Genomic DNA, 24,971 nt, shown 5'->3' on the forward strand with positions numbered 1-24,971 from the left:
CTTCCTCTCATCCTCAGTGAGGGGCGCGACATCATCAGTGACCCCAGGAACCAGGATCTTACCTGTGTGATCTAACAGACTTCCTGTTTGGGAGGAATAAGAAATAATGAAGACATTTTGGGATGAAACATGTTTTAACTGGAACTGAGTTTGGATAAGCACCTTAGCTCACATACACCTTTATCTTCATTTTTTGCTTGGTGCAGGGACTTCTGACCTGAACTATAACGGAATGAATATATAATTTTGTCTATCAGACAAGAGAGTTGCGCCTCTCTTTTTTTGACGATTGGATAGAGCTGTCAGTCAAACGCCTCTGTATCTCACCCAGTAAGGCTATCAGATCTGACATGGGCTCCTGGATTGAACCCCCATACACTCTAGGATGGAAGTCCAGTTTAGGGCAATCAACCTGAAACAAGTAACAGAGGAATATACTGAACAAATGGTACCATGGTAGAGTGTGTCATATTTTTATTTGAGCAATCAAATGAGCTATATCATCACCTCCACAAAGAAATAGCTGCTCCCTCTGGTTCCATAGGTCAGGGCTGGGGTTCTGGTCGCGCACACGTTGTCAGAGATCACTATGAAGTCCACATCTGCAAAGAAGCTGTCGTTTCTCTTCCTGGTCAACTCCAACAGACCGTATGAGCCCACCTCCTCCAGACCCTCAATGATGAGTTTTATATTCACTAGTATCTCCTGAAATCAATAGATCCAGGCAATCCCACCAGTCAGTGACCCTTCTCTTATTCACATACTGTTTGACTCCACTACAATCCCACAAATTGTTTTATATTCAGACTCACAGATTAGCCCAAACATTGAGGTTATGATACATGCATTACCGAATCCCTTTAATAACCATTGCTATGTTAAGCTACACTGCATGGGTTAGATAATGTCTGAAAACTAACTAGAGACCGCAAGCAGAACATTAAGATTCAGATTTCAGCTGTGCTGTTTCAGGGCAAATCCTAACCTTCTCTGTGGCCTGGTAGGACTCCACAGCATGAAGCCAGGCCAGGACCGGCCCTTTGTTGTCCGTGGCCCCTCGCCCATACAGGTTACCTAGGGAACCAAAACCATGAGCCACCTTCATCCTCATATTGTCACATTTGTAATACCAGGGTACATTAGCTTGCTGAAGCTGGCCTATGGATAGCAGGCAGGCAACCTAGTTGTGATTATATCATCTAAGGTTTATTAAAAGATCCCGTATGGGAGCAGCAAAACAGTGAGTGGACATTCCTATTTTCTTTACTATTTTGCTTCGGTTTCTTCGGTTTCTCTCTATTCACCTCGCTACAGCACAAGAACATGTATATTTGTATAATTATACAGTTCAGTAACAGAGTATAGGTATGAGTCCCAACTCCAGGTAGAATGTCATAATAGTGCTCATTCCTCACCTGAACAAACTGATTTTGGTGGTCATCTATGTATTGAAAAAGTGGTTCCAACATGCCTGCAGCTCCAGGAGAAGAGGAGGAAGAAGAGGAAGCCGATGTGTGGAGTAACAGGAACGCAACAACAATGAACTTTGTCTGTGAGGGAGAGTAAGATGCCACAGGAAGCCAGTGATGATAATAACCAAATAAAAACTTACTCCATACTGTACATTCTAGCAATATTTGCCTCAATCTAGTTCTACTGGCTTCTACTTGTCTCTAGCTACTGACTTATATACTTGTAGAGGGGAATGGGTGGTTTGGTGAGTTTAGATTTCCATGTTACTCCTGAGAGTGTGGGGGCATAGAAATAAAATTCCAAAACAACACAGCAGTGACTTGAATGGAATTGTCTGTTCTAGTAATTCAAAGTCTATGGTTGTAGGTAGTCTCTGGTATCTGACTGACTTGATTGGACTCTGCCAGGGCTCGAGGATCAAAGATCAGGGTGCAGTATGACAAAAAACACAACTTAGCACTGTCTCAACTGGGAATACTGTAGAACTTTCTAACAGAACTAATACAGAGGATGAAGGATGCTAACAGAAGTTACTGTTGGTGATGCCATAATGCTGTCTTAACAGTATCTAGGCTACAGTACATGACACCAGCAAGCTTAGCTGCTCATGCAAACCCTGTTATGCATGCATACACATGACCCCACTCAGGTCGTCATACAATCATATTGATGTTCAATATCACACACACTTTTCTGTTATGTTACAAGTAATTTCACCCTTCTTCTTCATCATACCATCTATAAACATGCAGCCACTTCTGTTTTTCCATGACAATGTCTTTGTAGTGCACTTAATTAAGGAAGTCCATGAAAAAAATGCATACATGTTTTGCTAAAATAGTAAAGACTCACCATAATGCTGAAGAAAATAGTGTTTCCATGTGCCAAACATAAGGAGAGAACTGCAATTTTTGCTGCTCTTTGTTTTTGTGGCTGCTCTTATGTCTTGGAGTCAGGGATGGCATTGTAAAACGCTTCTTTATGTCTTGAAGTCAGGGATGGTATTGGGAAACACTTGTTCTTTATATATTGGCGTGGTGGATATTGGTTAACACTTGACAATGTTCTTTCTAAAGCATCCCAGACAAAAAAGATTCAGAAAACATATAGTGTGTCAAACCAGTTTTATTTGCTCTATCAAGTAGACATTTGTATGTGAATGAGAGAGAAATTGAGAGAGAGAGACATTGAGAGAGAGAAAGGAGGAACGTGAGGGGGGAAGAAAGATTCAGAAAGAGAGAGAGAGAGCGAGAGAGAGAGGCAGAGTGTTGAGGCTATATCAGATGCCAAGAACTCACAGGGTTTCTGGAATGTTTTGCTTAGAGGGAAAGAAACAAGAAAAGTTACCAGTTAATGTCAGGAAAAAGGCTAAACAAAGCCAGACTCCACTGATGGGATCTCATACAAGCTAAACAATATAGAACTGTCTTATAACGGTGGTGATGAAAAGAGGTGCTCTCAGTCCTTCTTGAGATGGGCCACTTCATGGAGGTACGCGATGAACAACTTGGTCCCCTCTATGTAGTTGTACCTGGGAAAGGAATATAAACAGAAATAAGACATTGTTGATACGTCTATGTGTGTGTGTTCATGCGTGCATGCGTAAAAATCTATAAATGTCCATCGTCATTTTTTAAATACATACTGTATTAGGAGATTGAAGGGCTAACCTGCTCATCTTCTCGTTCTGGGAGTGGAGGCCATCGTCGAAGCCTCCGATGGGCATCATGATGATGCTCTTACCGGTCACGTCCTCAAAGGTCTTAGCGATGGGGATGGTTCCCCCTTCACGGATCAGGTCTGGCTCCACGTTAAACACTAGAGGAAAACAGTGACAAGTCTGACTGCGTCATAATGCATTATACCTGCAGTAGAGGAATACCAACTGCAACCAGTGGGATTAGAAGTCAGGTCTCAAGTCAATATCTTAACCGTTAGACCAAGAGTTCATCTGCAAGGTCCAAGGCTGTCATTTAGGAATACAAGCCTCAGACAGGGCTACCTCTTCGCGAGATTGTCATTCCAAGTCCTTTCTGCTACACAAACATTACAATACCGCTGCACTGTCATGCCTTAACCACTGATAGGTCTACAGTAGAACCACAGCACACTGGCTTCTTTTAGCGATAAGGATATGCATATATGTCTGGTAACTCTAAAGACTACAGATAGGCCTATCACTGTGAAGCTACTGTTGTGCAATAAATGTCCACAGGTCAGCTACTAAACAGTAATCATTACCCCTATGACCACTGTTCATACAAATACACACACAGACAGCATAAGAAATGTCCTTTGGTTTGTCCAGAGCAGAGTTGTCTAACTGTACCTCTCTTCACGGCTGCTTTCCCTGCCTCGTACAGAGGGTGCTTGGTGTCTGCTAACCAGGGCTTAGCCCCGATGATCATGGTCACCTTCAGCTTGTTGGGGCTCTTTCTCTTGGCAAACACAGAGTTCAGGTAGTCTGTGACCTACAACAGAACAAATATGTAACAGGCATACATGCAGTCTTCATATCTATCTCATTAACTGAAACCAAACTGAAATAGTGAATAACTGAATAGTAAATGAACTGAATGAGCAGAATGAGTTCATTATAATAGTGTAACCTGGATGAATGTTCCCTTTTCTTGGATGTATTGTATAAAGAGAGGCTGAAGGTTATAACAATTCCAGAAATGTGTGTAACTGTGTGTAACTGCATGTACACTGTAATTGTGTTGTCATGCAACTGTACAATGCACTGGGTGAGAGGCGTGTACCACCTACCTGTTTCTTGACCACTGCTGGGTCCATGTTGGGGACCTGTCGAATGGAGAATTTGGCAATGACCTTAGCAGGGATGACCGTCTTGGAGCCAGGGCCAGAGAAGCCCCCTTCGATGCCATGGATGGTAACGGTAGGGTAACGCCAACGATGGGCCAGCAGATCTACCTGAGAAATCAAATTAAACTCTTATTTGTCACATGCACCGAGTACAACAAGTGAAGACTTTACTGTGAAATGTTTACTTACGATCCCATTCCCAACAATGCAGTTAAAAAGTTTGAAAATGTACAAATAGATAAAAGACAAAATAACATAATAAAACAACATGATAAAAAAAAAAACAATAACGAGGCTATATACATACAGGCTAAACACAGAGAAACAGAGATAGGAGGAGTGAAAACCTAAAAAGAACACATTAAAACGTTTTGTTTTTTTTAAATGTATTGCTTTTTGGGAAAAAATCCGCTCCCCTGTGAATCACCTTGTTGCTGTACATGAGTTGACTGACGCCGATCTTGGACTTAAAGCTCTCAATGTCAAACTCAATATCCTGGTACATCTTCCACTCTTCGTCTGAGAGTGGGGCAACGGCCTCTCTGATGCCTGGAATGAGGATCTTTCCACTGGGGCTGATCAGTGTGTCTGGGTGTGGGAGAGATAGGTCAACACACAAGCAGTTCTTATGGACACACATTTGTAGGGATATCTAATATTTTATTATTTCTGCCAATAGAGAGCTCACACAGACACAAGGACGATAGCTTTGCATGCAAACATGAGCCAGCGATACCTATAAAGTAGGTGTTAAGATAGTATTACAAACTGTCACTCAAAGAGGTGAAAAACTCACCCAATATGCCGATCAGATCTGTCATAGGCTCTATAACAGTGCCTCCATACACCCCTGAGTGTAGGTCCTGTTTTGGACCCTCTACCTACCAAACATACAAAGTCACCATGGCTATTCATTAATGATCTTGAAAAAGTAACGTCCCACAGAATTGGAAATGCCCCCAGCCCGTCCTACCTCAGCAAAGAAGTAGCAGTTCCCCCTGGTCCCGTAGGTGAGGGCGGGGCGTCGGCTCAGCCAACCACAGTCTGAGATGATGATGTAATCGACGTCGGAGAAGAACGTGTCTTTCTGCGCCACGATCATGGCGTCCAGGCCATTGGACCCGGTCTCCTCCATCCCCTCGATGATGAACTTCACATTGACTGGCAGGTCCTGCATGAGGAGAGGGCAGGGGGGGGAGAGGAGGAGGGGAAGGGGAAGGAGGGGAAAGGAGGAGTGGAAAAAAAGAAGAATTATTATAACAAAGGAAAGCTCCCTAATAACGGTCAGTTAGACTGCAAATGAACTTGTTTCACCACATCTTGTCTCTACATCTCCTATGAGTTCACTCTGATATCTCTTCTTACTGAACACTCACAATGCTGAGGGCCTGATAGGCCTCCACTGTATGGATCCAGGCTAAGACAGGGGCCTTGTTGTCAGACGCCCCTCTGCCGTAGAGGTTTCCTTAGAGGTAGAATCAAAGTAATTATTTTCAAATAAATGTCCATTATGTTCAGCTCACATTGACATTTAACATGCATGTATCAGTTACATTTCATTGGTTCAAAATATGTATGGTAAAAATCATCCCACACCCAAGTACTTGCTTCATTCCTTCACGTTAGTTACAATATCTAATGGCTGTTAGTTGTAGATAGATGTTTCTATGTGTTGGGTTTAGAATGGATTACTGTAAAGCACTGTAAAAAATCATTATAATACATTTGATTGCTGTGACTGTGAATGGCTGGAATCCATAGTTTACAGTTGGAACCCGTAACCTACCCTTGGAACATAGCCTACTGTTGCAACCCATAGCCTACTGTTGCAACCCATAACCTACCGTTGGATACCATAGACTACTGTTGGAAGCCATAGCCTACCGTTGATGTCTGTCAGGTTGTAGGGTTCAGTGGCCCAGCCGTCCTCTAGCTTAGCAGGCTGGACATCCACATGTCCATACACACAGACTGTCTGCTTACTGGGGTCACTGCCAAACTGGGCTGTCACCACCTTGGGTAAGGCCACTGTCTTGCCATCAGGCAGCTAAGCATGATGATAAAAGACACGGTAGATGCAGAAAATGACCTGAATACAGTTTGCAAGGCAGGGAGCATTTCTGTTAACACCCAACTTTTAGTATTTATTTCTGCAAACCAGTCTGATCTGCTACCAAAGGACTTTAAAGACTAAGCTAAAAGCAAACAAAAAGATCCCATAACATAATCATTAAGTTGACCACATTTAAGAAAACTGACCTCTTGTACGCCGATGTCCACCAGTTCCACCTTCCCTCCCATGGCTTGTAGTTTCTCAGCCGTCATATCCATCATGCGATGGCAGTCTGGCCTCCTCAAGACATCACTGGAGTCGCTCTCTACAGCAACCCAGTCCCTCAGAGTCTAGCACACACACACACACACACACACACACACACACACACACACACACACACACACACACACACACACACACACACACACACACACACACACACACACACACACACACACACACATACACACACACACACACACACAGTATTTATTTGTAGTGAATATTGTATTATCAGATAATAAAACAGACAACATCATTATTCTGTTTAGAAACTTGCCTGTACATATTCCTCCTGATGGCTGTCAACATACTGACTCAGCTCATCATACTCAAATAAGTGATGAGGATGAGTAGAGACACTTGATATAACAACAAGGAGCATGGAAGGCAGTTGCCAGATCGTCATCTCTAAAAAGAATAGAAGGATTTATTCACTTAAAATGAAGCAATGATGAAAGCAATTTAAGAAGAGACATTAATAAACAAATTATTACATTCTTAAAAAGCGAATTGTTATATCTCATTATGTCTCACTACTCTTCTGTTCTTCAACTTTTAAACTATAACGACAAATAAAATAAGTCTTACCGTAGCCTGGTAAGTTTGGTACTTCTTTACTGTTGCCCTTGTCTTCAGAACCCACTGGACTGGAGTCTCCGGGGACACACAGGGTTTTTATACCTCCGGTGACTGGCTCACCTCCTGATGGGAAGGGTCGCGAGGTCAAGCCAAGCAAGCTGACAAATTATATTTTTCTCGCTGACAAGCACAATTGTGGCACAATTGATCCAACTCCAAGAAGGAATGCGTGCTGTGTCCCCTCGACATGAACAACATTAAGTAATGAACAAAATACAGTGAAGGACTTAGTAGTCCGGTAATTTGTGGGGCCTTGCCTAAGTAGGCTTTAAAAAACAGATGGCCTAACAGGGGAGTTGTAGAAGAACTACACTTGTTCACCTGCAACACTGGAAGCATAACTTCTGGCAGGGGTTAATAAACGCCTGGGTCTTTAACTGGTGAGGAGCCTCCACTGTGCTCGGTTTATCAATGGAAACATGCATAGCCTCTGGTACATCCTAGCAACTCCACGTACGCAGAAGTTAAGTAAAAAATGTACGCATGGTTGATAAATGAGGCCCCAGAGCAGGCCCATTGTATTATGATTTCAATAGGCTGGTGCCTATGACGAGGACGCTCTTGGCGGTGGAGTGACGATCAGAATGGAGTCTACAAATAAAAATAACAAACAGGACGCAATCAAAAACTGAAATGGCCTTATTCAAATCATAATACAATGTATAGTATATGTATAGTATGTATGTATGTATGTATGTATGTATGTATGTATGTATGTATGTATGTATGTAAGTATGTATGTATAGTATGTATAGTAACTCCCCAAATACATGTGTGCCAAGCTTGAAGCGTCATACCCAAGAAGACTCGAGGCTGTAATTGCTGCCAAAGTACTGAGTAAAGGGTCTGAATACTTATGTAAATGTGATTATTGGGTATTGTGTGTAGATTGAGGGGGGGAAACTATTTAATCCATTTTAGAATAAGGCTGTAACGTAACCAGGGTTGAGTAGGTTACTTTCTAAATGTAATCCGTTACAGTTACAAATTACCTGTCCAAAATTGTAATAAGTAACGTGACTTTTGGATTACCCAAACTCAGAAGCATAATCTGATTACATTCCGTTACTTTTAGATTACTTTACCTAGATGTACCTAGATGTTTACCGATGTTCATTTGAATGAGTAGGTGTCGCCATCACACTGAACACTTCCCTATCCCATCTGGACAAAAATAATACCTATATAAGAATGCTGTTCATTGACTACAGCTCAGCATTCAACACCATAGTACCCTCCAAGCTCATCATCAAGCTGGAGGCCCTGGGTCTCAACCCCGCCTTGTGCAACTGGGTCCAGGACTTTCTGACGGGCCGCCCCCAGTTGGTGAAGGTAGGAAACAACATCTCCACTTTGCTGACCCTCAAATGGGGCCCCACAAAGGTTTGTGTTCAAACCAAGGAGATGATTGTGGACTTCAGGAAACAGCAGAGGGAGCACTCCCCTATCCACATCGAAGGGACAGCAGTGGAGAAGGTGGAAAGCTTTAAGTTCATTGAAGTACACATCACAGATGAACTGAAATCGTCCACCCACACAGACAGTGTGGTGAAGAAGGCGCAATAGTGCCTCTTCAACCTCAGGAGGCTGAAGAAATTTGGCTTGTCACCCAAAACCCTGACAAACTTTTACTGATGCACAATCGAGAGCATCCTGTTGGGCTGAATCACAGCCCGGTACGGCAACTGCACCGTCCTCAACCGCAGGGCTCTCCAGAGGGTGATGCGGTGTGCACAATGCACTGTTGGAACTAGAAGCACAAGCATTTTGCTACACTCGCATTAACATCTGTTAACCATGTGTATGTGACCAATAACATTTGATTTCATTGTATTTGATATGAGATGTGTCCAAACTTTTGACTGGTACAGTATATATGATGTATACGTCCAAAAATAGATAGCAACTACAGACCGCCCCTTTAAGTCTATCAAAAGTGTGCAGGTTTGAGCAGGTGTACATTAGGCCTATGGATTTTCTTTTATCAGCATGAATTAGGTTGAACAATAAAAGCCCCACTTTTATTCTATAGGCTTGGATCCGCATTATGCAGCTGTTACAAGAGCACATTTTTCACTGGCTGTCCACTGGTTTCAACTACCATGATGTATAGATAGGCAGCTTAAACTTCTTGAATTCAACCATTAATGGGTTCAAATACACATTTAGATTTGTGAACAGCCATCGACAACAACCACAATCCGTAAGGCACAAATAGCTAAATGAGAGAGTAGCAGTGTGATTCACATCAATGCGCTTGTAGATATCATGAATAATTGATATCCGTATGTCGTAGACAACACCACTGCCGTCATCCTTACATCCAAGCGTTTATTCAAATTGGATAATCTTTGGATGCCGACAGCAGTCAAGACATAGCTTGGACTGTAGCCTACAAAAGCATATTCCTGCTCTTTTCCCAAGATCCATCAAACACATTTGGCGTGTCATCATAGTTGTCTCAGGTGGAACAAACTTAAATTTGCACCTTTTTTCAATGCTGATTCTGTAGTTTTTCAAAAGTATCTGTAATCTGATTACAATATTTTTGCTGGTAACGTAACGGATTACAGTTACTGTTTTTTGTAATACCTTACATGTAACAGATTACATGTAATTTGTTACTCCCCAGCCCTGAATGTAACAAAATGTGGAAAAAGACAAAGGTTCTGAATACTTTCCGAATGCACTGTACATGTCACCAAATAATTGATGAAAAAAACACTGTTTTGCAGTGTAGACCAGTGTTACTCACTATTTTTTGTAAGGGGACCACTTTGGTTTGAGACAATCATTCAGAGGGCTGCACATATCTTTAATTTGTTGTACTTTTTCTTCCAATATTATCAATTATCAATTGAGAGCAAATAGAGTACATGCAATAGAGTACATGCAATTAATTTGATGTACAGCACATCACAAATATATACATACACACATCAAATAGGCTACGTCACATGTATAAGACCAATATTCAGGGTTACCTTAGTAGCTGGATGAGAGAAAATGTCCCTTCTGCTCCTTGACTGAATTCATTCTAAATGTATAGTCTGTTTTTGCTATCCTTGTGAGGCAATCCAAGTGTGCATTGATTAGTGTGTTTCTCTGTTTTTGTTTCACAATGCTCATTGTTGAAAATGTTGCTCCACATGAAAAAGTGCTGACAAAAAATGATGTCACCTTTTGCACACACTGCTTCAGAAGTTGATACTCTGTGTCTGACACAAGGCTCCAGAAATGGGTAACACCAGATCTTAGTAATTTGCCTGCAGCTCCACTATCTTACTCTCTATTCCAGCACTGTCCAGCACTGTCATTTTTCCTGTAGTTTTAGCTTTCCCTTGTCCTTCGGCTACACCAGTGGTACTCGCAATGAGTACGGCGCAATCGGTGCAGCCGAAGGACAGCTAGTTTCCGTCCTCCTCTGGGTACATTGACATCAATATAAAACCTAGGATGCTCATGGTTCTCACCCCATTCCATAGACATACACAGTAATTATGACAACTTCCGGAGGACGTGCTCCAACCTATCAGAGCTTTTGCAGCATGAACTGACATGTTGTCCACCCAATCAAAGGATCAGAGAATGAATACAGTACTGAAATCATAAGATACAGCTAGCTAGCACTGCAATGCATAAAATGTGTTGAGTAGTTGACTCAAAGAAAGAGAAAGGCAATAGATTAACAGTTTTGAACAAATTCATTTAATTAAAAATGAAGGAGAACCATGAGAGAAAGAGAGAGAGATAGGTATGTTTCGTTGTATTCTTCTCTCACGTTTGCTTAGCTAGTGAATGCAGCTAGCTAGTTTAGCCTACTCAAAAACTGGCTCAAACAGAAAGGGAAGCTATGTTAGCTAACTGGCTATCCAACACTGGAACTCTTTCAAGTCAAGGTAAGATTTTGGTTTTATTAATGTATTGCCATTGGAGCCTGCCAGTGTAACTGCTAAACGGCTGGCAGCCTACACTGTACTGCATGATTGTAGCGGGTTTACCAACACATTAGTTCTAGTAGCTACGATTATGCAGGTAGGCTGTGTGTAGCGGTTAGCGGATATGATATGTAGGTTTGGCTTGGAAAGTAATTTTTTGCCTGGTCATAGACAGCTGATGTGCTGGACAATGAAGTCCACAAGCAAAGGGAAAAGGTGAGAGGAGCACAGCACCTAGATGCGAGAAGGAATTCTACAACTAGCAAAATGATCATGATGTTTGTATGTGATCAGGGGTGTATTCATTCCATCGATTCTTAAACTGCAGCAAATGGAACAAAACAAAACAGGGCTGAACATACCTGAATTTGCCCAATAGAAGTTATTGTTTGTACCTTACATTACTCATATCACATGTATATACTGTATTTTTCACCATCTATTGCATCTTGCCTATGCCGCTCGGTCATTGCTCATCCATATATTTATATGTACATATTCTTATTCCATCCCTTTACTTACATTTGTGTGTATTAGGTAGTTGTTGTGGAATTGTTAGATTATTGAATATTACTGCACGGTCGGAATTAGAAGCACAAACATTTTGCTACACTCGCAATAACATCTGCTAACCATGTATATGTGACCAATAAAATGTGATTTGATTTGACTACACCCTTGATTAGCTAGACGCAGACAAGAGTATGCAAGGCAGTATTGAATGTGTCACTGTGAGTACTCAAATGTTTCATTCATAGGCTTGGTTGCAGCAACCTCATGATGGGTATAGGGAAAATTTGAGTATCACATAGTAGCATAAACCTATCGATGTTACATTGAGCTGGGTATGATGCTGTAATAGAAATAAGGCCATGCTCATAAGAAATCTATCATCCTCCCTCATCTTAAACGTCACCGGCACTGTAGAGCCATTTTATAAACTACATTCTTATTTATCATCACTCATCAACATTAGATTTAGAATTCCTAAAACCAGGTCTCAAGCATGGATTACAGTTGAGGCCCATGTGATTTCCACAGAGTTGGGTATGAATGCCTTTTCCTGTTACGCTCCTTGCCTATGGAATAGCCTGCAGACTAAACATAAACTTGGTACTCTTGTCCCCCTTGCCCATTTTAAACATTTATTGGAGGATTTGTCTTTTTGTATTGCTTGTAACTGTTTGGGTAATACAAGTTATTGTGCTGTTAGGGGAATAACCTGTGTGTAAATGTAACAATCTGCTGCTGTATTTGTGTGTTATCTGTGATTGTTTTGTTTGTCTTGTGTAGTTTCTTAAACATTGTACCTAAACTGTATGTGTAAACATGTATACACAAGGCCCACCTGTAAAAGAGACCTTGGTCTCAGTCTGTGTTCCTTGTTGAAATAAATTATAATATTAATTTGCTGCATGATTTGGAGATGTTGGAACTGGGCCATGATAGTTCCTAAAAGAAAGTGCAATGGTGAAAGTGCAATGGTGTGGGCAGAATGTTGCAGTGACTTCCAAACAAAAAATGCATGCCACCTAGCAAGTACCAAACACTGGCCATGCATTATGCAAGATTGATTGTCCTTTGAACAACTTTTGCATTTTTGCTAATTAGTACTTACTACTTTTTTAGCTACTTTAAAACTGCTTAGCATATTAGCTAACCCTTCCCCTAACCTTAACCCTTTTAGCTAACCCTTCCCCTAACCCTAACCGGTTCACCTTTCACCTAACTCCTAAACTTCACCCTAACCTTAACCCTAACCCCTAGCCTAACTAACATTAGCCACTTAGCCACCTAGCAGAATTCGTAAAATATAATACGTTTTGCTAATTCAAGCGCACCTTTGCTAAATGAGGCCCATGGCCTAAATAATGCCTGAACCTACATCAACCTCACAATGTCTCCCTTCTGTACTCAGGACAGAAATAAAGGTGCTAAATGTCCTTCTAACGTGGCCTTCACATTGGACCACACCAGTATTGATCAATTACAAACGTCCCCACCCATCACCCATGATAATTGGTGCTTCCGAGATGCAGCTTTTTCTGAAATTCAAACCCCCTACCCAAGCACAGCAGAGGAATAAACAATTCACCTCTTCAATTCTGACAATATACAGTACAGATAAGTTTGCAGACATTTATTGTTATTGTACTGCTTGAATCTATATACCTAATAAGACAAAATATTTGATATCATTGTAACATTTATGGATTCCATTTTATATATAATTATTTATTTTTATTTAACCTTTATTTAACTAGGCAAGTCAAATTATACAAGGCAAAACCATAAATTACAAAGCATAACTGACATTAACACATTCATAATCTAGACATGAGAGAGACGAAGAAATCATGACTCATACAGTAGCTCAAGGAGGGGCCTTTCTTCTTTTGTTCTCTATTTCTGCTTTATACATGTTTTGAGTGACCACTGTAATTTCTCACTAAAAGAGGGGCATGCCATTGGTAGACGTTCCACCAGTACTTACGAAATGCAAATAGCGGTCTAATTACCAAAACATCTGCTCTTTGTACATTCGTATTGGTAACATTTATTTGACGAAAGGCAAGATAGCAAGTGCTAATATTAACAGAGCAACAAACTGTCGTGTGTCCAACTAGGCTGCAATCTCCTCTAACAGTGTTATGGCTGTCGTCGGAATGAGACCAAGGTGCAGCGTGGTAGGCGTCCATTTTGAATTTATTAAATGAACACCAAAAAACAAGAAAGATAAACGACACGTAAAAGTATTGTAGCGCTAAACCAGCAACTAACAAAAACAAGATTCCACAACAGAAAGTGGGAAAAACGGCTGCCTAAGTATGATCCCCAATCAGAGACAACGATAGACAGCTGCCTTTGATTGTTTTTTGCCGAGTATGGTTCCCAAAGAAATAGACAACATAGAATGCCCACCCCAAATCACACCCTGACCTAACCAAATAGAGAAATAAACTGTCTCTCTAAGGTCAGGGCATGACAGTACCCCCCAGTACGGCCGGGAGTCCGCAAAGGTAAGGACTCCCGGCCGTAAACCTGAACCTATAGGGGAGGGTCCGGGTGGGCATCTACCCTCGGTGGCGACTCCGGTTCGGGACGTAGCCCCCGCTTCCTACGCTGATCCTTCTGCTTCTGTGGAACCAGACTGTGGATTGTTGCAGGAGACTCTGAACTGGGAACCACCGCTGGAGGCTCCGGACTGCAGCTCATCGCCAATGACTCCGGACTTTAAAATGAGGAACATTGCTTCCTGCTCTTTTGTGTCTCTGTAGTCCTCCCAGTATGAAAGGTAGAGCCCAAAGCCAACTTTATAGATGTTTCACTGTAGCTTATCCCATTGGGATTCACACAAATCTACAGACGTCACAGACACTATGTTTACATGGGCCACCCTTCAGATTATTTTTCCATATCCAATCTTTTTTTCTGACTGCCTACACTCAGTTTTATATGGCTGCATTTAGAGGCAGCCCAATTCTGATATTTTCCCCACTAATTGTTCTTTTGACCAATCACATTATATCTTTTCACATCAAATCTTTTTCAGATCTGATTGGACAAAAAAACAATCAGTGAAAAAAATATCAGAATTGGGCTACCTGTGTGAACAGGATATTTGACCCATATCAGATTTACACATGCACACTGATATAGCCTCTGAAGTAGTACACAGATGCAATGCTCATTTCCTGTCATTGTTCCTTTGAATGTGGGAGTAGAAATTCTTAGAAATTCCAGGTCATGTGCAAAAAAACTAACACTTCAGAGCAAAAAGTCTGAGCATCTGGAGTAGATCAAATATGAACTCAAAAGATCAGATTCCATGTTTTTTGTTGTTGTTGCTGTTTACACATTAAGGAAAAGATCAGATATATATCAGATATGACAAATCATTTAATAGGGTCTGGCTCCTTTATATACCTCCTTTATATACCTGTTGAATGGTGCCAGAGAGCTAGCTTCTAGCTAGCTAGTGTAGCCAATTTGTCAAGGTGACAGCAAAAGCTTGGTTTAGACTCATTGGAGTGATTTTCACCAAAAAAGTACAAGTATGATATTAACATTGCATGACAAAATGAAAATAATCCTATAGTTTTGGCAACTACTTTGTGCATGACACAAGGAATTTTTCCAACAATTGTTTGCAGACAGATTATTTCACTTATAACTCACTGTATCACAATTCCAGTGGGTCAGAAGTTCACATACACTAAGTTGTCTGTGCCTATAAATAGCTTGAACATTTTTAGAAAATGATGTCATGGCTTTAAAAGCTTCTGATAGGCTAATTGACATCATTTGAGTCAAATGGAAGTGTACCTGTGGAGTCCGCACCTTTTTTAGTGGGGGGGGTACTGTCATATCCTGACCTTAGAAAGCCATAGAAAATAAAGGCTTTCTATGGTCAAGGTGCGGACTCCGACCGCAAAACCTGAAACAAAAAGGGAGGGTTAGGGGAGGGGTGTCGGTGGCGGCTCTGGTGCGGGGCGAAGTACCCGCTCATCCGCCAGCATCGGGGGCGGCTCTGGTGCGGGAAGAAGAACCCGCTGAGCTCTCGGATCCACCATCTTTGGTGGTGGCTCTGTTGCGGGCTGAAGCACCCGCTCATCGAGCCATGGACCCAGGCTGAACACTGTACCTGGACTGGACCTCGGCACAGAAGAAGACTCCTGCCATGGAGCTAGACTGGATGCCGTGTTCGGACTGGACGCCGTGCTCGGACTGGGAATCGTCGCCGGGAAGCTCCGGACTGGGAATCGTCGCCAGGAAGCTCCGGACTGGGAATCGTCGCCAGGATGCTCCGGACTGGGAATCGTCGCCGGGAAGCTCCGGACTGGGAATCGTCGCCGGGAAGCTCCGGACTGGGAATCGTCGCCTGAAGCTCTGGACTGGTAATCGTCGCCAGGAAGCTCCGGACTGGGAATCGTCGCCAGGAAGCTGGGAATCGTCGCCAGGAAGCTCCGGACTGGGAATCGTCGCCGGGAAGCTCCGGACTGGGAATCGTCGCCTGAAGCTCTGGACTGGGGACCGTCGCCTGAAGCTCTGGACTGAGGAGGCGCACTGGAGGCACCAGACTGGGGACACACACTTCAGGGAGAGTGAGAAGAGCAGGCACAAGACATACCGGACTGGGAAGGCGCACTTGAGGGAGAGTGCGAGGAGCAAGCACAGGACGTACCGGACTGGGGACACGCACTTCAGGGTGAGTGCGAGAAGCAGGCACAGGACGTACTGGACTGTGTAGGCGCACTGGAGAACTGGTGCATAGAGCTAGCACAGATGGTGCCGGAATGATGACGCACTCCGCACGGTGAGTTTGGGGAGCTGGCACAGGACATACTTGGCTGTGAAGGCGCACGGGAGACCTGGGCATCAATAGTACTGGAACTTTGACACACTTCTCACGGTGAGTATGAGGAGCTGGCACAGGACGTACTGGGCTGTGAAGGCGCACTGGAGACCTGGTGCATAGAGCTGGCACAAATGGTGCCGGGCTGAGATTTTCAATGAGCCTCCACTGCAGCATACTCCTTTCCACAACCTCTCTCTGGTATCTCTCACGGTCTTCTCCTCCTGGGCACGCTGCTTGGTCCTGTTTTGATGGGATATTCTGTCAAGGGTGTTTGTAGAGACGGACCAAAACGCAGCGCGATATGAGTTCCACATACTTTATTATTAGTGAAACTTAACAAAACAAAACAATGAACAAACAAACCGGGGCTACAGAAGTGCAATGTGCACTAAAACATAAACAATATCCCATAACCCACAGGTGGAAAAAAATACTACTTAAGTATGATCGCCAATAAGAGACAACGATAGTCAGCTGCCTCTAATCATACCAAAATCCCAACATAGAAAAAATAACCTAGAACCCCACATAGAAAATATAAACTAGACTAAACCCCTAGTCACGCCCTGACCTACTCTACCATAGAAAATAAAGGCTTTCTATGGTCAGGACGTGACAATGTATTTCAAGGTCTACCTTCAAACTCAGTGCCTCTTTGCTTGACATCATGGGAAAATCAAAAGAAATCAGCCAAGAACTCAGAAAAATCATTGTAGGCATCCACAAGTCTGGTACATCCTTGGGAGCAATTTCCAAAAGCCTGAAGGTACCACGTTCATCTGTACAAACAATAGTATGCAAGTATAAACACCATGGGACCATGCAGCTCAGGAAGGAGACGCGTTCTGTCTCCTAGAGATGAACGTACTTTGGTGCGAAAAGTGCAAATCAATCCCAGAACAACAGCCAAGGACCTTGTGAAGATGCTGGAGGAAACAGATACAAAAGTATCTATATCCACAGTAAAACGAGTCCTATATTGACATAACCTGAAAGGCCGCTCAGCAAGTAAGATGCCACTGCTCCAAAACTGCTATAAAAAAGCCAGACTACGGTTTGCAACTGCACATGGGGACAAAGATCGTACTTTTTGGAGAAAGGTTCTCTGGTCTGATGAAACAAAAATATAACTGTTTGGCCATAATGTCCATCATTATGTTTGGAGGAAAAAGGGGAGGCTTGCAATCCGAAAAACAACCGTGAAGCACGGGGGTGGCAGCATTATGTTGTGGGGGTGCTTTGCTGCAGGAGGGACTGGTGCGCTTCACAAAATAGATGGCGAAAGATTTTTTGGGGGAAAATATTGAAGCAACATCTCAAGACATCAAGTCAGGAAGTTAAAGCTTGGGCGCAAATGGGTCTTCCAAATGGACAATGACCCCAAGCATACTTCCAAAGTTGTGGCAAAATGGCTTAAGGACAACAAATCAAGGTATTGGAGTGGCCATCACAAAGCCCTGACCTCAATCCCATAGAAAATGTGTGGGCAGAACTGAAAAAGCGTGTGCGAGCAAGGAGGCCTACCAACCTGACTCAGTTACACCAGCTCTGTCAGGAGGAATGGGCCAAAATTCACCCAACTTATTGTGGGAAGCTGGTGGAAGGCTACCCAAAACGTTTAAACAATTTAATGGCAATGTAACCAAATACTAATTGAGTGTATTTAAACTTCTGATCCAATGGGAATGTGATGAAAAAAAAAGCTGAAATAAATCATTCTCTCTACTATTTCACATTCTTAAAATAAAGTGGTGATTTTAGCTGAACTAAGAAAGGGAAGTTTTACTAGGGTTAAATGTCAGGAATTGTGAAAACTGAGTTTAAATATTTTTGGCTAAGTTGTATGTAAACTTCCAACTTCAACTGTGAAATAGAATGATACAAGAAAACCTCTACTATTTTACGGCTCAAGATCAGGTTGGGCACGAACATACCTTTGGAGATGTGCCGGAATACATGGCAGCAGTTTTACGGGCACCCAATGACCTCAATCAGCCTGACTAACTGGTGTCTGTATGTAGCCTCACTACTGTATATAGCCTGTCTTTTTACTGTTGTTTTATTTCTTTACTTACCTGTTGTTCACCCAACACCTTTTTTGCACTATTGGTTAGAGCCTGTAAGTAAGAATTTCACTGTAAGTTCTACACCTGTTGTATTCGGCGCACGTGACAAATAAACTTTTGATTTGATTTGAAAAACACCATCTGAGACGCATGCGCATGCACTTTGATATTCACAGACTAGGTAGCTTCAGCCAACATCATCTGAGACGCATGCGCATGCACTTTGATATTCACAGACTAGGTAGCTTCAGCCAACATCATCTGAGACGCACGCGCATGCACTTTGATATTCACAGACTAGGTAGCTTCAGCCAACATCATCTGAGACGCACGCTCATGCACTTTGATATTCACAGACTAGGTAGCTTCAGCCAACATTCTCTGAGACGCATGCGCATGCACTTTGATATTCACAGACTACGAAGCTTCAGCCAACATCATCTGAGACGCACGCGCATGCACTTTGATATTCACAGACTACGAAGCTTCAGCCAACATCATCTGAGATGCAACATCATCTGCGCATGCACTTTGATATTCACAGACTAGGTAGCTTCAGCCAACATCATCTGAGACGCACGCGCATGCACTTTGATATTCACAGACTAGGTAGCTTCAGCCAACATCATCTGAGACTTTGATATTCATGGTAGCTTCAGCCAACATCATCTGAGACGCATGCGCATACTTTGATATTCACAGACTAGGAAGCTTCAGCCAACATCATCTGAGACGCACGCGCATGCACTTTGATATTCACAGACTAGGTAGCTACTAGGTAGCTTCAGCCAACATCATCTGAGACGCACGCGCATGCACTTTGATATTCACAGACTAGGTAGCTTCAGCCAACATCATCTGAGACGCATGCGCATGCACTTTGATATTCACAGACTAGGTAGCTTCAGCCAACATCATCTGAGACGCACGCGCATGCACTTTGATATTCACAGACTAGGTAGCTTCAGCCAACATCATCTGAGACGCATGCGCATGCACTTTGATATTCACAGACTAGGTAGCTTCAGCCAACATCATCTGAGACGCATGCGCATACACTTTGATATTCACAGACTAGGAAGCTTCAGCCAACATCATCTGAGACACAGACACTTCAGCGCATGCTGAGACTTTGATATTCACAGACTAGGTAGCTTCAGCCAACATCATCTGAGACGCATGCGCATGCACTTTGATATTCACAGACTAGGAAGCTTCAGCCAACATCATCTGAGACGCACGCGCATGCACTTTGATATTCACAGACTAGGTAGCTTCAGCCAACATCATCTGAGATGCACGCGCATGCACTTTGATATTCACAGACTAGGTAGCTTCAGCCAACATCATCTGAGACGCACGCGCATGCACTTTGATATTCACAGACTAGGTAGCTTCAGCCAACATCATCTGAGACGCACGCGCATACACTTTGATATTCACAGACTAGGAAGCTTCAGCCAACATCATCTGAGACGCACGCGCATGCACTTTGATATTCACAGACTAGGTAGCTTCAGCCAACATCATCTGAGACGCACGCGCATGCACTTTGATATTCACAGACTAGGTAGCTTCAGCCAACATCATCTGAGACGCATGCGCATGCACTTTGATATTCACAGACTAGGTAGCTTCAGCCAACATCATCTGAGACGCATGCACGCGCATGCACTTTGATATTCACAGACTAGGTAGCTTCAGCCAACATCATCTGAGACGCACGCGCATGCACTTTGATATTCACAGACTAGGTAGCTTCAGCCAACATCATCTGAGACGCACGCGCATGCACTTTGATATTCACAGACTAGGTAGCTTCAGCCAACATCATCTGAGACCAACACATCATCTGAGACGCACGCGCATGCACTTTGATATTCACAGACTAGGTAGCTTCAGCCAACATCATCTGAGACGCACGCGCATGCACTTTGATATTCACAGACTAGGTAGCTTCAGCCAACATCATCTGAGACGCACGCGCATACACTTTGATATTCACAGACTAGGAAGCTTCAGCCAACATCATCTGAGACGCACGCGCATGCACTTTGATATTCACAGACTAGGAAGCTTCAGCCAACATCATCTGAGACGCACGCGCATGCACTTTGATATTCACAGACTAGGTAGCTTCAGCCAACATCATCTGAGACGCACGCGCATGCACTTTGATATTCACAGACTAGGTAGCTTCAGCCAACATCATCTGAGACGCACGCGCATGCACTTTGATATTCACAGACTAGGTAGCTTCAGCCAACATCATCTGAGACGCACGCGCATGCACTTTGATATTCACAGACTAGGTAGCTTCAGCCAACATCATCTGAGACGCACGCGCATGCACTTTGATATTCACAGACTAGGTAGCTTCAGCCAACATCATCTGAGACGCACGCGCATGCACTTTGATATTCACAGACTAGGTAGCTTCAGCCAACATCATCTGAGACGCACCAACGCATGCACTTTGATATTCACAGACTAGGTAGCTTCAGCCAACATCATCTGAGACGCACGCGCATGCACTTTGATATTCACAGACTAGGTAGCTTCAGCCAACATCATCTGAGACGCATGCGCATGCACTTTGATATTCACAGACTAGGTAGCTTCAGCCAACATCATCTGAGACGCACGCGCATGCACTTTGATATTCACAGACTAGGAAGCTTCAGCCAACATCATCTGAGACGCACGCGCATGCACTTTGATATTCACAGACTAGGTAGCTTCAGCCAACATCATCTGAGACGCATGCGCATGCACTTTGATATTCACAGACTAGGAAGCTTCAGCCAACATCATCTGAGACGCACGCGCATGCACTTTGATATTCACAGACTAGGTAGCTTCAGCCAACATCATCTGAGACGCACGCGCATGCACTTTGATATTCACAGACTAGGTAGCTTCAGCCAACATCATCTGAGATGCACGCGCATGCACTTTGATATTCACAGACTAGGTAGCTTCAGCCAACATCATCTGAGACGCACGCGCATGCACTTTGATATTCACAGACTAGGTAGCTTCAGCCAACATCATCTGAGACGCATGCGCATGCACTTTGATATTCACAGACTAGGTAGCTTCAGCCAACATCATCTGAGACGCACGCGCATGCACTTTGATATTCACAGACTAGGTAGCTTCAGCCAACATCATCTGAGACGCATGCGCATGCACTTTGATATTCACAGACTAGGTAGCTTCAGCCAACATCATCTGAGACGCACGCGCATGCACTTTGATATTCACAGACTAGGTAGCTTCAGCCAACATCATCTGAGACGCATGCGCATGCACTTTGATATTCACAGACTAGGAAGCTTCAGCCAACATCATCTGAGACGCACGCGCATGCACTTTGATATTCACAGACTAGGTAGCTTCAGCCAACATCATCTGAGACGCATGCGCATGCACTTTGATATTCACAGACTAGGTAGCTTCAGCCAACATCATCTGAGACGCACGCGCATGCACTTTGATATTCACAGACTAGGTAGCTTCAGCCAACATCATCTGAGACGCATGCGCATACACTTTGATATTCACAGACTAGGAAGCTTCAGCCAACATCATCTGAGACGCACGCGCATACACTTTGATATTCACAGACTAGGTAGCTTCAGCCAACATCTTCAGCCAACATCATCTGAGACGCACGCGCATGCACTTTGATATTCACAGACTAGGTAGCTTCAGCCAACATCATCTGAGACGCATGCGCATACACTTTGATATTCACAGACTAGGAAGCTTCAGCCAACATCATCTGAGACGCACGCGCATACACTTTGATATTCACAGACTAGGAAGCTTCAGCCAACATCATCTGAGACGCATGCGCATGCACTTTGATATTCACAGACTAGGTAGCTTCAGCCAACATCATCTGAGACGCACGCGCATGCACTTTGATATTCACAGACTAGGTAGCTTCAGCCAACATCATCTGAGACGCATGCGCATGCACTTTGATATTCACAGACTAGGTAGCTTCAGCCAACATCATCTGAGACGCATGCGCATGCACTTTGATATTCACAGACTAGGTAGCTTCAGCCAACATCATCTGAGACGCACGCGCATACACTTTGATATTCACAGACTAGGAAGCTTCAGCCAACATCATCTGAGACGCATGCGCATGCACTTTGATATTCACAGACTAGGTAGCTTCAGCCAACATCATCTGAGACGCACGCGCATACACTTTGATATTCACAGACTAGGTAGCTTCCCAACATCATCTGAGATGCACGCGCATGCACTTTGATATTCACAGACTAGGTAGCTTCAGCCAACATCATCTGAGACGCACGCGCATGCACTTTGATATTCACAGACTAGGTAGCTTCAGCCAACATCATCTGAGACGCACGCGCATGCACTTTGATATTCACAGACTAGGTAGCTTCAGCCAACATCATCTGAGACGCACGCGCATGCACTTTGATATTCACAGACTAGGTAGCTTCAGCCAACATCATCTGAGACGCACGCGCATGCACTTTGATATTCACAGACTAGGTAGCTTCAGCCAACATCATCTGAGACGCACGCGCATGCACTTTGATATTCACAGACTAGGTAGCTTCAGCCAACATCATCTGAGACGCACGCGCATGCACTTTGATATTCACAGACTAGGTAGCTTCAGCCAACATCATCTGAGACGCACGCGCATGCACTTTGATATTCACAGACTAGGTAGCTTCAGCCAACATCATCTGAGACGCACGCGCATGCACTTTGATATTCACAGACTAGGTAGCTTCAGCCAACATCATCTGAGACGCACGCGCATGCACTTTGATATTCACAGACTAGGTAGCTTCAGCCAACATCATCTGAGACGCACGCGCATGCACTTTGATATTCACAGACTAGGTAGCTTCAGCCAACATCATCTGAGACGCACGCGCATGCACTTTGATATTCACAGACTAGGTAGCTTCAGCCAACATCATCTGAGACGCACGCGCATGCACTTTGATATTCACAGACTAGGTAGCTTCAGCCAACATCATCTGAGACGCACGCGCATGCACTTTGATATTCACAGACTAGGTAGCTTCAGCCAACATCATCTGAGACGCACGCGCATGCACTTTGATATTCACAGACTAGGTAGCTTCAGCCAACATCATCTGAGACGCACGCGCATGCACTTTGATATTCACAGACTAGGTAGCTTCAGCCAACATCATCTGAGACGCACGCGCATGCACTTTGATATTCACAGACTAGGTAGCTTCAGCCAACATCATCTGAGACGCATGCGCATGCACTTTGATATTCACAGACTAGGTAGCTTCAGCCAACATCATCTGAGACGCCAACATCATCTGAGACGCGCATGCACTTTGATATTCACAGACTAGGTAGCTTCAGCCAACATCATCTGAGACGCACGCGCATGCACTTTGATATTCACAGACTAGGTAGCTTCAGCCAACATCATCTGAGACGCACGCGCATGCACTTTGATATTCACAGACTAGGTAGCTTCAGCCAACATCATCTGAGACGCACGCGCATGCACTTTGATATTCACAGACTAGGTAGCTTCAGCCAACATCATCTGAGACGCACGCGCATGCACTTTGATATTCACAGACTAGGTAGCTTCAGCCAACATCATCTGAGACGCACGCGCATGCACTTTGATATTCACAGACTAGGTAGCTTCAGCCAACATCATCTGAGACGCACGCGCATGCACTTTGATATTCACAGACTAGGTAGCTTCAGCCAACATCATCTGAGACGCACGCGCATGCACTTTGATATTCACAGACTAGGTAGCTTCAGCCAACATCATCTGAGACGCACGCGCATGCACTTTGATATTCACAGACTAGGAAGCTTCAGCCAACATCATCTGAGACGCACGCGCATGCACTTTGATATTCACAGACTAGGTAAGCTTCAGCCAACATCATCTGAGACGCACGCGCATGCACTTTGATATTCACAGACTAGGTAGCTTCAGCCAACATCATCTGAGACGCATGCGCATGCACTTTGATATTCACAGACTAGGTAGCTTCAGCCAACATCATCTGAGACGCACGCGCATGCACTTTGATATTCACAGACTAGGTAGCTTCAGCCAACATCATCTGAGACGCACGCGCATGCACTTTGATATTCACAGACTAGGTAGCTTCAGCCAACATCATCTGAGACGCACGCGCATGCACTTTGATATTCACAGACTAGGAAGCTTCAGCCAACATCATCTGAGACGCACGCGCATGCACTTTGATATTCACAGACTAGGTAGCTTCAGCCAACATCATCTGAGACGCACG

General features: G+C 43.7%; 1 protein-coding gene across 1 annotated transcript; it reads right to left on the reverse strand.

Moving 5' to 3' along the window:
• Window positions 1–2,580: 2,580 nt before the first annotated feature.
• Window positions 2,581–7,339, reverse strand: LOC112227796 (cytosolic non-specific dipeptidase-like). The gene is made up of 12 exons (XM_024392697.2): window positions 7,226–7,339; window positions 6,915–7,045; window positions 6,559–6,702; window positions 6,184–6,346; window positions 5,676–5,764; window positions 5,273–5,470; window positions 5,096–5,180; window positions 4,727–4,887; window positions 4,243–4,407; window positions 3,803–3,944; window positions 3,144–3,291; window positions 2,581–3,004 (listed from the first exon to the last, which is right to left on the reverse strand). Exons 2-12 carry the CDS (start codon window positions 7,041–7,043, stop codon window positions 2,932–2,934), a joined length of 1,497 nt encoding a protein of 498 aa, XP_024248465.1. The 5' UTR covers window positions 7,044–7,045; window positions 7,226–7,339; the 3' UTR covers window positions 2,581–2,931.
• Between the last annotated feature and the right edge of the window lie 17,632 nt (window positions 7,340–24,971).

This window comes from Oncorhynchus tshawytscha, linkage group LG03 (genome assembly GCF_018296145.1).
Source record: "Oncorhynchus tshawytscha isolate Ot180627B linkage group LG03, Otsh_v2.0, whole genome shotgun sequence".
Taxonomy (NCBI): Eukaryota; Metazoa; Chordata; class Actinopteri; order Salmoniformes; family Salmonidae; genus Oncorhynchus; species Oncorhynchus tshawytscha.